General features: G+C 50.4%; 1 protein-coding gene across 6 annotated transcripts in view; it reads right to left on the minus strand.

The window, feature by feature from the left end:
- The window catches only part of kif26ab (kinesin family member 26Ab), a 70,133-nt gene that overhangs the window by 11,009 nt on the left and 46,167 nt on the right, over positions 1–12,957 (minus strand). For 5 of the 6 annotated variants that reach the window (XM_076018139.1, XM_076018140.1, XM_076018138.1 and 2 more), the window contains 2 exons: positions 4,367–4,550; positions 599–811 (listed from right to left, as the gene is read on the minus strand). In XM_076018139.1, the coding sequence (XP_075874254.1) occupies positions 599–811; positions 4,367–4,550 (397 nt within the window). Of the gene's footprint in view, positions 1–598; positions 812–4,366; positions 4,551–6,980; positions 7,890–12,957 lie in introns of those variants that run through there. The other variant, XM_076018143.1, reaches the window with a different exon arrangement.

The following is a 12,957-nucleotide window of genomic DNA, read 5'->3' on the forward strand; positions in this document are numbered from 1 at the left end:
GCTGACTTGCGCAACGCAGGTGGTACGATCCAACACCGAGCCGACACCAGCGATGATGGTCTTTTCTGCCTTCCTGGCTACTTCAGCTTTTCTGTTCCACCGGGGGGAAAATGCAAAGCGAAAACACTTGGCCTGAGATATCCACGATATTTCTCAGCGCGAGGCTAAGCGGCGGGATATTCCATTAAAAGATGTTTAATTTAGGTCGGTGGGAAAAGCGAAACTGCCCTTGCCGCCCCCTTCCCTCCTCCCACCGCCAACTTGCCAAATCGTAAACATGTACGTGACCTTTGCGTTTGATCTGGCTGGGTATGTCGGCTGGGTGGTGGCAGAGGTCTGAGGTTAGATATAGCTGTCCAATGAAAAGAGAGGTGAGATATAACTGGAGTGGATTCAAGTAATTCTCCAGAGGGCTTAAAAGTCCCAGCTGTTAGGCTCCACGCTGGTAAGAATGCCCTCTGACCCAAGAAAGGCATTTTCTTTTTCCCCCCTCTAAGCCCCGGCCACACCCCGACAGTATGAAGACAGTCATTTCGCCCTTGAGAAGCTGAGTTCCCACCAACACAAGCGCGATACGCCGCGACAAAGTGGACCTTACTTGTGAGGCGTCCTGGGTAAAAACAGCATCGAAGGCGAATATCTTCGGGACAGCCACCGTGGCTGATCTCCTGTGTCCCGAGCCGGAGTGTGGGCTGGACGCTGGGTCATAGAGGGTCAGCTGCTTCTTCCTGCTGTCCACCTTCAGGAAAGACTGAGACTCGGAGGAGTCGGCGGCACCCAGGGACGGACAGATGCGCATCATCACTTTCACCTGGATGCCACAAAGTGAGACAGATGGGCAAAAAATAGAGGGGCGGGCGGAGGATTAGTGAGGCAGAGAAATATGAAAACTGTGCAGCTGGACTCAGCAGTGGAGATGCATGAATGATTTTTTTCTGGCTCAGCAGACTGGAGGGAGACGTGGAGTTTAAGCTTAACATCCATTGCACATTGTGAACAGAAACCCAAACTGGGAGCGCAGATGAGCGGCTTTTTTTTTTTTTTTTTTTTACATTAGCCTGGGAAGCCGGCGGGTCAACACATTTTCTAGGTGAAAGGCGGCGAGGCGTGTGTTGAAAGTTACGGCGGAAAATAGCGGAAACGAATGTGTTTGAAGCCCCCTGCCGAGGGGGATTATCTCTCCGGGGAGCTTGTCTTTCTGGACCGAGAGCAGCTCAGCGGCACGGGAGTGCAGGAGCATATGGCCCACCTCTTATCCCACCCACTCACTCTTCCTCCTCCTCCTCGTCCTCTTGTGTCTTTTAGCCGTGGCCTGGGAAAAATGCCTGCACCGCATTTAAGCAACAACAAAAAAAAGTATTCTAGGACCTGAGATTCCCGTAGCAAGCCTGCGAAGCCCCCGGCACATTCTTCAGGTCACCGTGCCTGCGTGCGTCCTAAGCTAAATAAGACGAAGGCCGCCTGATGAAGGCGTTGTTTTTTTTTTGTCGCCGCTCCGACAAGCCCCCCTCGTGTCTGGCACAGCTGCTGCGGTTACGGGAGTGAAGTCAACCTCGCCCCGACAACAAACTCACAACTGCGGCCGGTTGTGGCGGTTATGTTTGTACACAGCTATGACGTGACCATTGTATTGACTATATGACACGCATACTTAAAATCACTTTCTATTTGGGCTCCGTGCTATACCGTCATCACAATGTGGCCATCAGAAATACACAACCGACTTGTGGGGTATGTATAGCCGAGTGTTCAGTGATCAGCCTGGTATCACATCCACAGAATCCAACCTACATTTGGCATATACACTACCAGTCAAAGGTTTGACACACCCTATGAATTTAATGTCTTTTCTTTCATTCTCATGACTGTTGACATTGCAGATTCCCACTGAAGGCGTCAAAACTACGTGTGAACACACACGGAATTATGTAGGAAACAATGAAAGTGTAAAATAACAAACATGTTTTATATTTAAATAGTCTTCCTCTAATAGAGTTATTTCACATGTTTTTCTTTGCTGTAGAAAGTTGTAAAGAAAAAAAAAATGTATGAGAAGGTGTGTCCAAACGTTTGACTGGTAGTGTACAGGAGGAGTCAATCCTGAGCTTTCATTTCAAAACCTCTTTTAAAAATGCCTATAAAACGTACAAACGCTATCGCTAACAAAGTCTCTTTCCCTACTGGAGAACACAGCTGTGTTGGTCTCAGTCCTCTACCCAGCTTCACAAAAGGCCCATTCTCCCTCACACTAATATATAAATACTGCTGCAAAGCCAGGGCTCCAGTCGTCTGGAACAATGTCACTAGAAAGTCCCTTTCTTTCAATGAGCGAATACTTCTCAGATTCCGGCTGGGGTGGTGGGGGGGGTTTGTGGTGGGGCTAGTGTAAACTCCCTTTATACTCCACAGGGGGGCTCTTACTGTGACTGACATGTGCATGTGTCGAGTAAATTGCACTTGCCGTGACATTTAAAAGTGGTCGTGCTCGTACATACGAGTCTCCATTAAGCAGGCAGGCAGGCAGGCAGGCAGGCAGACAGACAGACAGACAGACGGAGGCTACCAGGCGGGCGAGCGAGTGTCTCCAGTTCTGTTTACGTTGGCGGCAGTCAGACACTGCAGGCTACAGAGGGGATCGGCCGCACTGTTTTCACACCTCGGGCCTCGGCGCTAATGGCCCCTGTTTCCATGTCCCTTGATGCTCGGCGAAAGCCCATTAGCGTGGCACGGCATTCCTCCATCTACTAAACTGTCTATGACTGAAAGAATTGTGTCGCGGGTCAAAAGTGTAAACGTAGGAGGGAGCCGCATTTGGTGTGACGAGGAGAGGACATTCACTCCGACAGTCTCTGTGTCAAATTAAAGGGCTTAACATTCCACTGGTTAATGGATCTTTATTTCTCATCCCGGACTTCAATGGAGCAGCGCTGTATTAATAATCACCCCCAAAAAACCCAAAATGAATCTCCAGCCTCAGAAAATGGAAAGAATAACGTTTTTTTTTTTTTTTTCACACACTTTCTGATAAGTGGATCGAGCAAATAAAACAAAGGATTAGCTTTTCTCATTTCTGGTAAGTTTGACAGGTTGGAGACACTTCCCTGTATTAACTTCTTGCACAGTGAATTTGCAAAATGTGGGCAATTATACAATCACACACACACAGGCAGGACAAATCCGGCTGGCCATCTTGAACAATTCTAAAATCTGTATTTCTACTTCTTGCACAGCATATTCACAGTGATGCTGTGGTGTCGACCGTCTGGATACCTGGCAGCTCAAGCGAGCGCTTCCGAAACAGGTGGGATCTGATATTGTTCTGATGGGGGGTGGGCTCTTCTGCTGCTTCATAAATACAGGACGCTAGCTCAGACAAACAATACCCAATAAACCACAGAGGAAGAGCGACGTGTTTATACAGCTTTGTTTAATGACCGTCCTGATTGCCGCCGTGCCCGACTTTCATCACCGCTCCGCCGCACCGAAAACGCAGCGGGACATCCGGTGGCTAATGTGACCGCAGATTTGTGAATTACAGCCTTCGCTCGCTCGCTGTGTACAGAAGGTGGAATGCTCCTCTCCCAGGTTCGGAATTCCAGGGAGCTTATCTGGCCACATCTGTGAGGGCTGGACCGAGAACTGGCATTGTCCACTTCAAGTCGAGGCTGAAAGTAATCCCGCACAAAAAAAAAATCACTATGCAAGTTTTTTTTCCCCCCTATAGCAGTGGTTCTCAAACTTTCTCTGTCACGCCCCACCTTGGAGGAAGAATTTTTTTTCATTTGGGGGCTAGAAGACCCAAATTTGACTAAGTTGACTTTTTACCCCATCATAGACTTGCATGGCATTAGGGTTAGCAATAAGGCTGGAATTAAGGTTAGGTTTCAGGTTCCTCATGGGCTAGAAGCCCCAAATTTGACGTGGCTGTGTCTTGAGGGATCCCGATGAACCTGCAAGTGGCCCCATGTCTCTAGGACTAAGTTGACTTTTGACCCCATAGACTTGCATGGCATTAAGCCCGTAGTAATCCACGGCCCAGTAAACTCTGCAGAAGTTTGTCTTTTGCATCTTTTGCTTGCTCCACTTCTTGAGAGTGCACTACGTTCTAGAAGTTCACCCTGGTAGCTTGTCAGTGCTGTGTGTTTGTTGCACCTTCTGAGTTTTTTACCCCTTGCAAACATGGAGAAGTTCCAGCAGCGAGATCAGTTTTAGCAGGAGGCTGTAAACAGAGGGCCAGGTATGAGGTTTTCTGGAGCTCTTTGTAGTGGGACGCTGCCCCCACAGGATTTAGGGATATAAAACAGAGATCTGAATGAAATAGAGCCTTTAAATTAACGCCACCCGATGACAGCAGGTGTGTTCTTACCTTTCCCATCCCTGGGTTCTCTTTCACTTTGGACACGGCCCGGAGCAGGCATGGCGGGGCGGCGGGCGGGGACACCTGCAGGATGCCGCTGAAGTTGGTGGGGTAAATAGACGGCTCCTGTGGGTGGAGCAGTGTGGGCTGGTGCTTTTTCCTCTTGGAGGACAGGTTGAGCTTCTGAGCTGCCCTGGAAATAGAAAACAAACGTCTTCAGACTGAAGCACAACCACTGCATAAGTTCCTACATGGGTAAAGTATTTTTTTTACTCTCTAATGATGTTGTCTTCTTGCCAAAGCATATTGATTATAAGTGACCTTTTTTAATGCTACAAAGCCTTTTCACATGAAGGTCAACAGGCCCTTTCAAGATTTCAGGCATCGCACATTGTTCTATTGTTACGACCAACTACCGCTGTAAAAACATCAACAAACATAACGGTTCAGCCCTCTGCTTCCACACCCAGAGTCGTGCAGTCAGACACTACAGGAAAGCTGCCCTCGCACACACGAGTTTGATCAAACTCAAAGTTGTTGTCACAAACACGGCATCAAGGGGAAATGGTGACAACCGTATACGGTTGCAGCTATCTCTTCACTTGAGCGACGCAACATGGTCGCACGCACGTTCATCCATTAGTAGAGTGAAAGCTGGAGAGAAGTTGGTGCACTGCGTGCCTGGAGTGAAGCATTTACATCAGAGAGGAAAGTCTGTTTATCCTTTAAGCCTGTTCATTTTCCATAATGTAGATTAGGCATGCATTTATACATCTTTAGTGATGGTTGGCCACGTGCGTAACTGAACAACTGCATCACACCAGTCAGTTTTTAAAGGCAACTAATGCTTTTTTTTTTTCCCCCGAATGACCTCATCATCAGGCTGCATCAACGATATTCTATTCGAGGAACACCGCTCCAAAATTAATCCAGAACAAGAACTGATAAACCCGCATTTTAGCCAATGATCCACAACAACATAGCAGCCATGCCGACTGTAACAGAATTATTTCTGTCTGGCTTGCTTAAGGAGACATAATCAACTGATCAGCGGCGCTAAGGCGACTGCATGTCTGCTGGACTGCCTTCTTATTTTGTGCTCCTCCTTTCCATTGGCTCCTCAAGCTCCCATTGATTGGCACCAATGGTGGCAGGACCAACAGAATCAGGCACGCGGACACCATTTGGCCTGAATTCCGGCAGCTCGGAGGGAAAGGAAAAAAAAAAAATCTCTATCTCTGCACAGCCTGCATGGAATCCAGCCAGACTCTGAGAGTTGCCCGGTGTGGCGTCGCCCTAGATCAGCTCACACTGTACCTAGAATGGAAATTCAAGGTCAGGGGAAGAAAAGCAATATTTCACCACTTGGAGGGAATCTCAAATGCGCCACAAGCGGGTTTCGCTCAGCGCAAAAAGGCAGCCGAGACAAAGAGGTGGCTGTTGTACGTGAAGAGAGAGAGGGTGGGGAGTGACACGGGCAATGAAAGACGGCTGGGAGTGAGAGATTAAAAGAGGAGAAATGTGCCGAGCAAGGGTTTTTTTTTTTCCACGAGGAGCAGCAGGAGGGGGCAGAGTGGAAGGGAGAAAAAGAAGGAGGAGGGACTGAGAGCTTGAAAGAGAAGAGCCACGAGAGGCCTGGTGAGCAGCAGTTTTCCTAATGGGCCAGCGAGAAGCTCATTAGTCCTGCTCTGGGTTTCCACCGGACAGGGGCTGGGTGGGCTACACCTCCCAACCCAACCCTCCACCCCTGCCTTTTCCCTCCCCCTGCTGTTCCACCAGTGACAACCTCCTCCCCACCACCCGAATCCCCCCTCCCCTCTCCACTGTACGCCCCCCTGCAGCGACAGCCCAAGAGCACAATCAGGGGAACACACTGGCGGCTGATGGAATAATTATTGCAAGCAAGAAGGCAACAGGAGAAGGCTCTCCCCGGGGAGCTGCCTATGTGTGATAGCATGCGAGATGGATCGCGTGACTGCAAAAAAAAAAAAAAAAAGATGGGGAGGGGGGTGAGATGAATGTCAGACGGAGGGGGGGAAAGGAAAAAGTACAGCAGAGCACATGTGGCTGTGTGGCAGCAGTAAGTGTGTGCGTGTGCGCATTTATGAGAGGTATCCACAGCGCATGAATTCAAGATAAATGTGTTCTGTCTTTCTCTCTCTCCCTCTCTCTCTCTCTCTCTGTCCCTGTCTGTCCCTTCCTCACTCAATCTGCCTCTTAAAACAACCCTCAGGCTCAGGCCACCACAAGGTAGGCGCGAACGAAAGCTGGTGCAGAGCCGCCTGGTCCAAAACCCCGGAGCTGAACTCCAAAACCTCGAGAAGCCCACGATCGATGCCGCGCATTAGAGCACGTGCTCGTCGAGGAAAGACAGAGAGAGAGAGAAAAGGATGAGGCTGCTGTTTCATCTTTGCATGCGCACGGCAAGAAAATTAATAGCTTGTCACAATCCCCTCACACTGCGCCTCCCCTTTCCTCTCCCTTTGGCCTCACCCGACTGTATAATCAGCCGGCGCGAGACCAGAGAGGAGGAGGTTCGGATTTCCTCTCCGACAACAGCTTGTCCACCTGTTCACTTCCTGCGCAAAAAGATCAGTAGCCCGTTCCACAAGTTTGTACTTACAACTCTTTCCAATCCATTCTCGGGTTTTGCGCTTCCGGTCAGAAAACGGGCGAGGGCGAGAGCGAGGGATGGAGCTGAACTTTGCGGTGCATGTCTCTACCGTCGCTGCTCTCCATTACTCGGTCGCCGGGCGAGGCGACACGGCGAGGCGGGGCGGCCGGCGACTCTTTACTCTCCGATCGCAATCATCGAGGTTCCACTTGGCTTCACAGAGGTGTGCGCGGTGAAGAGGGAGAACGGGGGGAAGGGGGAGGTGGCAGAGGACGAGGAGGAGGAGGAGGAGGAGTGGGCGTCATAGTAACTCAAGGTGGAGGAGCAGGGTGGAGGCGCGTGGACGGTCAAGAGCCCCCCCCCCCTCCTCCGTCACCTCCTCACACACAGCGGGGCAGAGCAGAAGGTTGAAAGCCAGGCGTTCGGGGTCGAAAGGAGCGACTCCTGCCTTCACGCGCCACTAAAGAGCCTCCAACTTCTCGCCATGCCTCCTCCTCAAGAGTTCAGCTCCACTTCGGGGCGGGGAGAGAGAGGGAGAGATGCAGAAATCCGCCGGCAGCCTCCTGCTCCTCACTCATTCATTCATTCCTTCCTTCCGCAGGATTTCGCACGCCTTTCCCGTCTCGTTAATCCCACCTCGGCACGCCTGACTGCAGGTCCCGGTGCCCTGGTCCTCCCGGGAGCTTCCCGCTGCTTTGCCTTTCCCAGCTGCAGGAAGAGCAAAGGTAGCAGCGACAGCAGCAGCAGCAACAGCAGCAGCAGCAACGCCTGGTCAAGGCTGGAAGGTTTCCTCCGGTGGCAGAGAGTGAAGAAAATTCCTACTCTTGTTCCGCCTCTCGGTCCTTCTCCTGCGATTGGAGAAATGCTGCTGGCAGCTGTCCTGCTCCGTCTCTCTCTCTCTCTCTCTCTCTCTCTCTCTCTCACTCACACACAAACGCACACACACAGGCAGAAACACAACCACGCTCCCTCCTTCCGTGCTGCCTCCCTCCTCTCCTTCTCCTCAGCCCAGCCCCTTTTCCCTCCGACTGCCAGACGAGGTGTCAGCGCTCGATCGCTGGCTGCTCGCGGCGCAATTTGCGAGTGCACGCTCTCTCTCTCTCTCTCTCTCTCGCACACACACACACACACACACACACACACACACACACACACACACAGCACATGCACCCCACCACACGTCACATGAATACTTAATGTATAACAGGAGCCTTCTCTTCTTTTAGGGTCCTATACTTCAAACAGATTTGGTTAGTATGCCTACAGTGCATGTATGTGTTTGTGTGTGGATGGCGAGTGTACACTTTATTATTGTTATTATATCCATATATGTATGGATTTTTTTCCCATTTGGTCTTTGCTGAAAGACGTAATTAGCCAGATGAATGGGAGAGTTATTAATCACGGGGTGTGACGCGGTGATAAGGAAGGATATACACAACAGCAGTAAGATGGATTGCCAGAATGAGCGATGCTCCGGCTCAGTGAGAGAGAGGGAGGTTTTTTTTTTCTTTTTTTTAAGAGTGGGCGCCGGAGAGCCAAAGAGAGAGTGAGAGAGAGCGAGAGGACAGACAATGAACAGATGACATCCTACAAAGGTAGATTTATGCCGGCCAGTGCAGCCAGTCAGTGGTCAAGGGTAAAAAGGGGGAATGAAAGCATGGGAGTGGGCGAATGCGGGGGTGAGAGTGCCCTGTATTCCCTGGGCTGCCAATTTAGCGCTAAGCCCTCTCGCCCCCCACCCCCCACCCCCCCACCCACCCCAACCAGCCAGCCAGCCAGCCAGCCAGCCTGTGGTGTTTGAACGGCTGACGGCGGGGCTGCAGAGTGCCTACTACAACATATCGGCAGACAGAGTGGGTGTGAGACTTGCCAGATGAAAGTGCATTCGGCGCGGAACACACAGCCGGCACTCTCTGCGTGCCTCCCCTCCTGACACAGTGCCCCGCATATGAACTCTGCTGGATTAAATTTGGAGGCGAACAAAAAAAAAAAGGAGAGAGAAAAAGAGAAAAAAAATAACACCCGCCACCGCATACCTATTTGGAAAGTAGCCACGGTTTGCCTCCGAAATCGTTTTGATATATCGCGCAACCTTTACCTCCCTCCTCTCTCCGCAGCGCTCGCTCTCTGCTTTTCTGTGGCGTGTCAGGACTAATTCGCCTGACGGATTTTTATCTTTTAAAAGCGCCGACCCTCTGCAGGACGCCTCCCCTGCCTCGCTCCCCTTTTGAGTCTTGACTGGCAACAGTCAGCGGGCGTAAGACAATACTAATGTGGAGATTAGCCTCCCCGATAGCGAGGCCCGCTCATTATTCTCTCTGCGGCTCCCCTCGGTCTGTTTTTTGCGAAATGACGCAATAATACGGAGCAGCCACAGTTGGTATGCCGCTGATAGCCGGCCAGCTCCATCACTGTCTCCTCAGAGCAGACCTCAGGGAGAGATAATAATGGTAATGTATATGTATAAATGAGCCAAAAGGAAGACAGATGTAAAATCAAAGATGGTTTGAAATGCGATGCCTTTGTTTTTCCAAAGGACGGCCACGTTTCATCCTTACCTCCAGAGGGAAGGGACAGTGAAAGAGAAGAAGGAGGTGGAGGAGGAGGTGGAGGAGGAGGTGGAGAAGCTGTGTTTACCTGCTGCTTTGAAAGCCTCTCTTTGGCAATCTGTCAATAGCCCCATTTTTCAAGCTTTGTCCATTTAACAAGAAAAAATTCCACTGCCCCCGAGAATCATCCCATTAGGTTGTTTGCACGGATGTGTCATCCAAACAGCTGTGCGGCTCTATACGTAGACCCTTATCTGCGGCTAATTACTGTGCTGACCACAATTGCTATCCTTGACATTTTGTTTTTGTGATTTTTTTTTTTTTTTTTCAGACAAGATCAGGCAGCTCTGGTCATTCACGCAGGGATGAGATCAGCGACGTTGATATCACGCCAGCGTTGCTCCTCCACCCCCAACCCCACTTCCACAGAGAGGCTTCCTCGTGCTGCTGCTGCCGCTGGTGCTTATTAGCTGAGCTGCCGAGCTTCTCGTGAATGGGAGTGGGAATACAGGAGACCCTCGCCAGTCTCAACACTATGCAATAATAATGACTCCAGCACAAAGCGTTGGGGAGACTCACCGCTGGAAACATTCACATTAGTCCCAGACTGAAAAAAATAAAGGCATTTCCAGAGTTTCCAGGGAGAATGCGGCGCGCCGAACCCCGAGACATGACCGGGTTGAAAAATGCAAAATAGGCAGATGGTCGTGATTGATCGACGGCGAGATGCGCGCGGCTCTATCGAGTGAAGTGTGATGTTTTTTTGAGTCATGAGATAATCAATAGAAAACCTCCCCACAGCTAAAATCGGCGCACGGTGTCTTATTGACGCTTCTGCCCTTGACAGGATCAAACGGCCCTTTGCCCCAAAGGTCTGAGCGCATCTGGATGCACCAACTGTTGGAGGAATACGGGCAAACATTAAGTTGTCCGCAGGAACAAGGAGGCTGCACCCGGCCTCCACGCTGCCGACACAACACACCAAACTTTGGGTCGTAACCCCACCACCGCCACCGCCGCCGCCGCTGCTGCTCGTCGTTGGCTCTCATTGGTCGCGAGTAGAGACCCTCCAAGAAATTTACACCGTTGTGCAGACAAGAGGAGATGATGTCATCTTCTGCCCAGCAGCGCCTGGCAGGGAGAGGGCCCACCCAGCAGAGATTTACTAGCGAGGTCAGGAATGGCGGTCATTAACGACGAGACAAACGCTTCCAGACCGTAAAACTCTTCTTCCTCAGAGTCGTCCGGCGTGGCTGGATCTAAAAGGTTTCGTCTGCTGCCATCCACGTACGATTTTGCGCATTTCGTCTCATGCTGGAAGCGGCCGGGGTTATGTTGGGTGGCCTCCTGGAAATATGCAGAAGAAGGCTACCTGGGAAATTGCATCTGGTACGTTGGGAAGGGAGGGGGTAGAGGAACTGGCTGTTGAGTGTGAGAGAAAGTTGATCCTTCCCCTTCCCGGTGTGGCGTTGAGGTTTAGTCTCATGATGAGCCCGTCTCCTCTCTAAAGTCCCCCTGCAATCACGGGACCAACGGGGTAAACATTCATTTAGTTCTTTACACCTCTCCTCCCCCTCAGCCTGAATCGCTCACAACAACTAACAGCAGAGACGAGCACACAGCAGAAGCTGCAGGGGGGAAAAGGAGGAAACAGGAAGAGTCTGCAATTCAGTTTTTTTTCCCAATCTTGCAGTTTCAGATTGACATCAAAAGAAATCCACATCATTTCCTTCAGTCTGACAAAAATATTTTCCCTCTCATTTGGAAACAAAAAGATTGAAAGGAGGAAACAAACTGGTTTAGCTGCCTTGAATCTTATCAGCCCATTACTCTTTCCTTCTAGCCTGCCAGACTCTTCTTTTTCCTCCAGCTGCTATATAATGGCAGCGCGCGGGCAGAGCCTCCCCTCTCCTGCGTCGCTTTTCACGACGGCAGTTCACAGACAGTAGCCACACACCTTCAGGCGAAGATTTATACACTTCCTATAAATCCTCGGAAACAGATAAACGAATCCCAGCTGGAGCACGGAGCCGTGGACGCCGTGTCCACTCGGCCGAGCGGCACCCTCCCCGGCGCGATCCGAGCACGCCGGACCGAGGCCCTTAAGAAAATCTCTTTGTTCCGACAAGGTGTTGAACGAGGCTTTTGTTCATGTGCAGCGTCTGCCCTTGGATACCAAACAGGGAATCATTGGTGTGCTGACTGCTGACGGCCCCAAGGCTGCATGCACACTTGTACTGCACCAATCCCCGACCAATTAGGTGAGGCCAAATGCATTCATGCAACATCTGTGAACACAAAGTGTTGTCATAGGAAAGCAAACGTCTGCAACTTGCTGCAAATCCTGACTCCTGCGAACGTGCTCTGTAAATCTGTGCCCGGCGCTCTTTTTTTTCTGTGTGTGGACCGAGATGGAAAACGAGGGATTAGGGTATCCTCTGGAGAGGAGCTGGAATAACGAGGATCACTCGACGCGGTGAGGAAGAAAGAGACGCGGTGCACATGGTGAACAGGAACAAAAGCACTGCGGAGTAAAAGGGATGGGAGGGGGACGAAAAAAGAAACAAATTGGAGATCACTGAGATGGAATACGAGGAATGGAAAACTCCAAATACAGAGAGCAAGAGAGTGTTGGAACGGCGAGTCTCCTCCGTTCAATCGGCTGCCCTGGCTCGGTGCCTCGGAGCCACCGTCCATAAGGAGGCAAATCATTTTTTGCCTCGGAAGAAAAAAAAAATTATTGGAGTAATGCCACTGCCAGATTGGAATTTCTTTATTCCCAAAGATGGGAATCCCCAGTCGGCCAAGAATAAATGGAACAGGTGGTGCCACTTGCAAAAAAAAAGAAAGGAAAAATCCTCATCAATATTCAAGAAAGCCTGGTTTGTTGCTACAGTTCTGAAAGCAACAGTAAATTTGAACAGACCTGCGTTAACACTGTTCAACATCCAACCCTTTTTTTTCAAATTTATTTTCCTTTGACAGGAGCTATCAAAGGAACAGCGTTGCACAGATTTATCGTCTGTGTCTTTGGACACCAGATCAAGACGAGGCGCCTCGTGCCAACAGATTCTTTATTCCCAAAGCACGGAGCAAAGGGAGGAGCGCAAGTACAGCGGGGTTAAACCCTTAATTATGGAGGAGGGAATATTTTGGCTGAGCTACTGCTGCACAATGTGTGTGTCACATAAACTGCTTGGGGGACAGAAGCATCCGCCTTTCACTGTGTTTACGTCCGGCCTGTGAAATAATGCCTTTCCCATCGCTATCTGGTCCAAGTCTCACACACACACCCATGCATACATACAAACACACACACACACACACAGACACACAGACACACACACTCACCGACTCTCCCAATCCCTGCAGTGAACAGCCACAAAGCCCTTTTCCTAAGTTGGAGGCTTAAGAAGGGTTTAGGGGTTGGATGA

This window comes from Nelusetta ayraudi, unplaced genomic scaffold (genome assembly GCF_046127955.1).
Source record: "Nelusetta ayraudi isolate G7.1 ecotype Tasmania unplaced genomic scaffold, CSIRO-AGI_Nayr_v1 ptg000007l, whole genome shotgun sequence".
In the NCBI taxonomy this organism is placed as follows: Eukaryota; Metazoa; Chordata; class Actinopteri; order Tetraodontiformes; family Monacanthidae; genus Nelusetta; species Nelusetta ayraudi.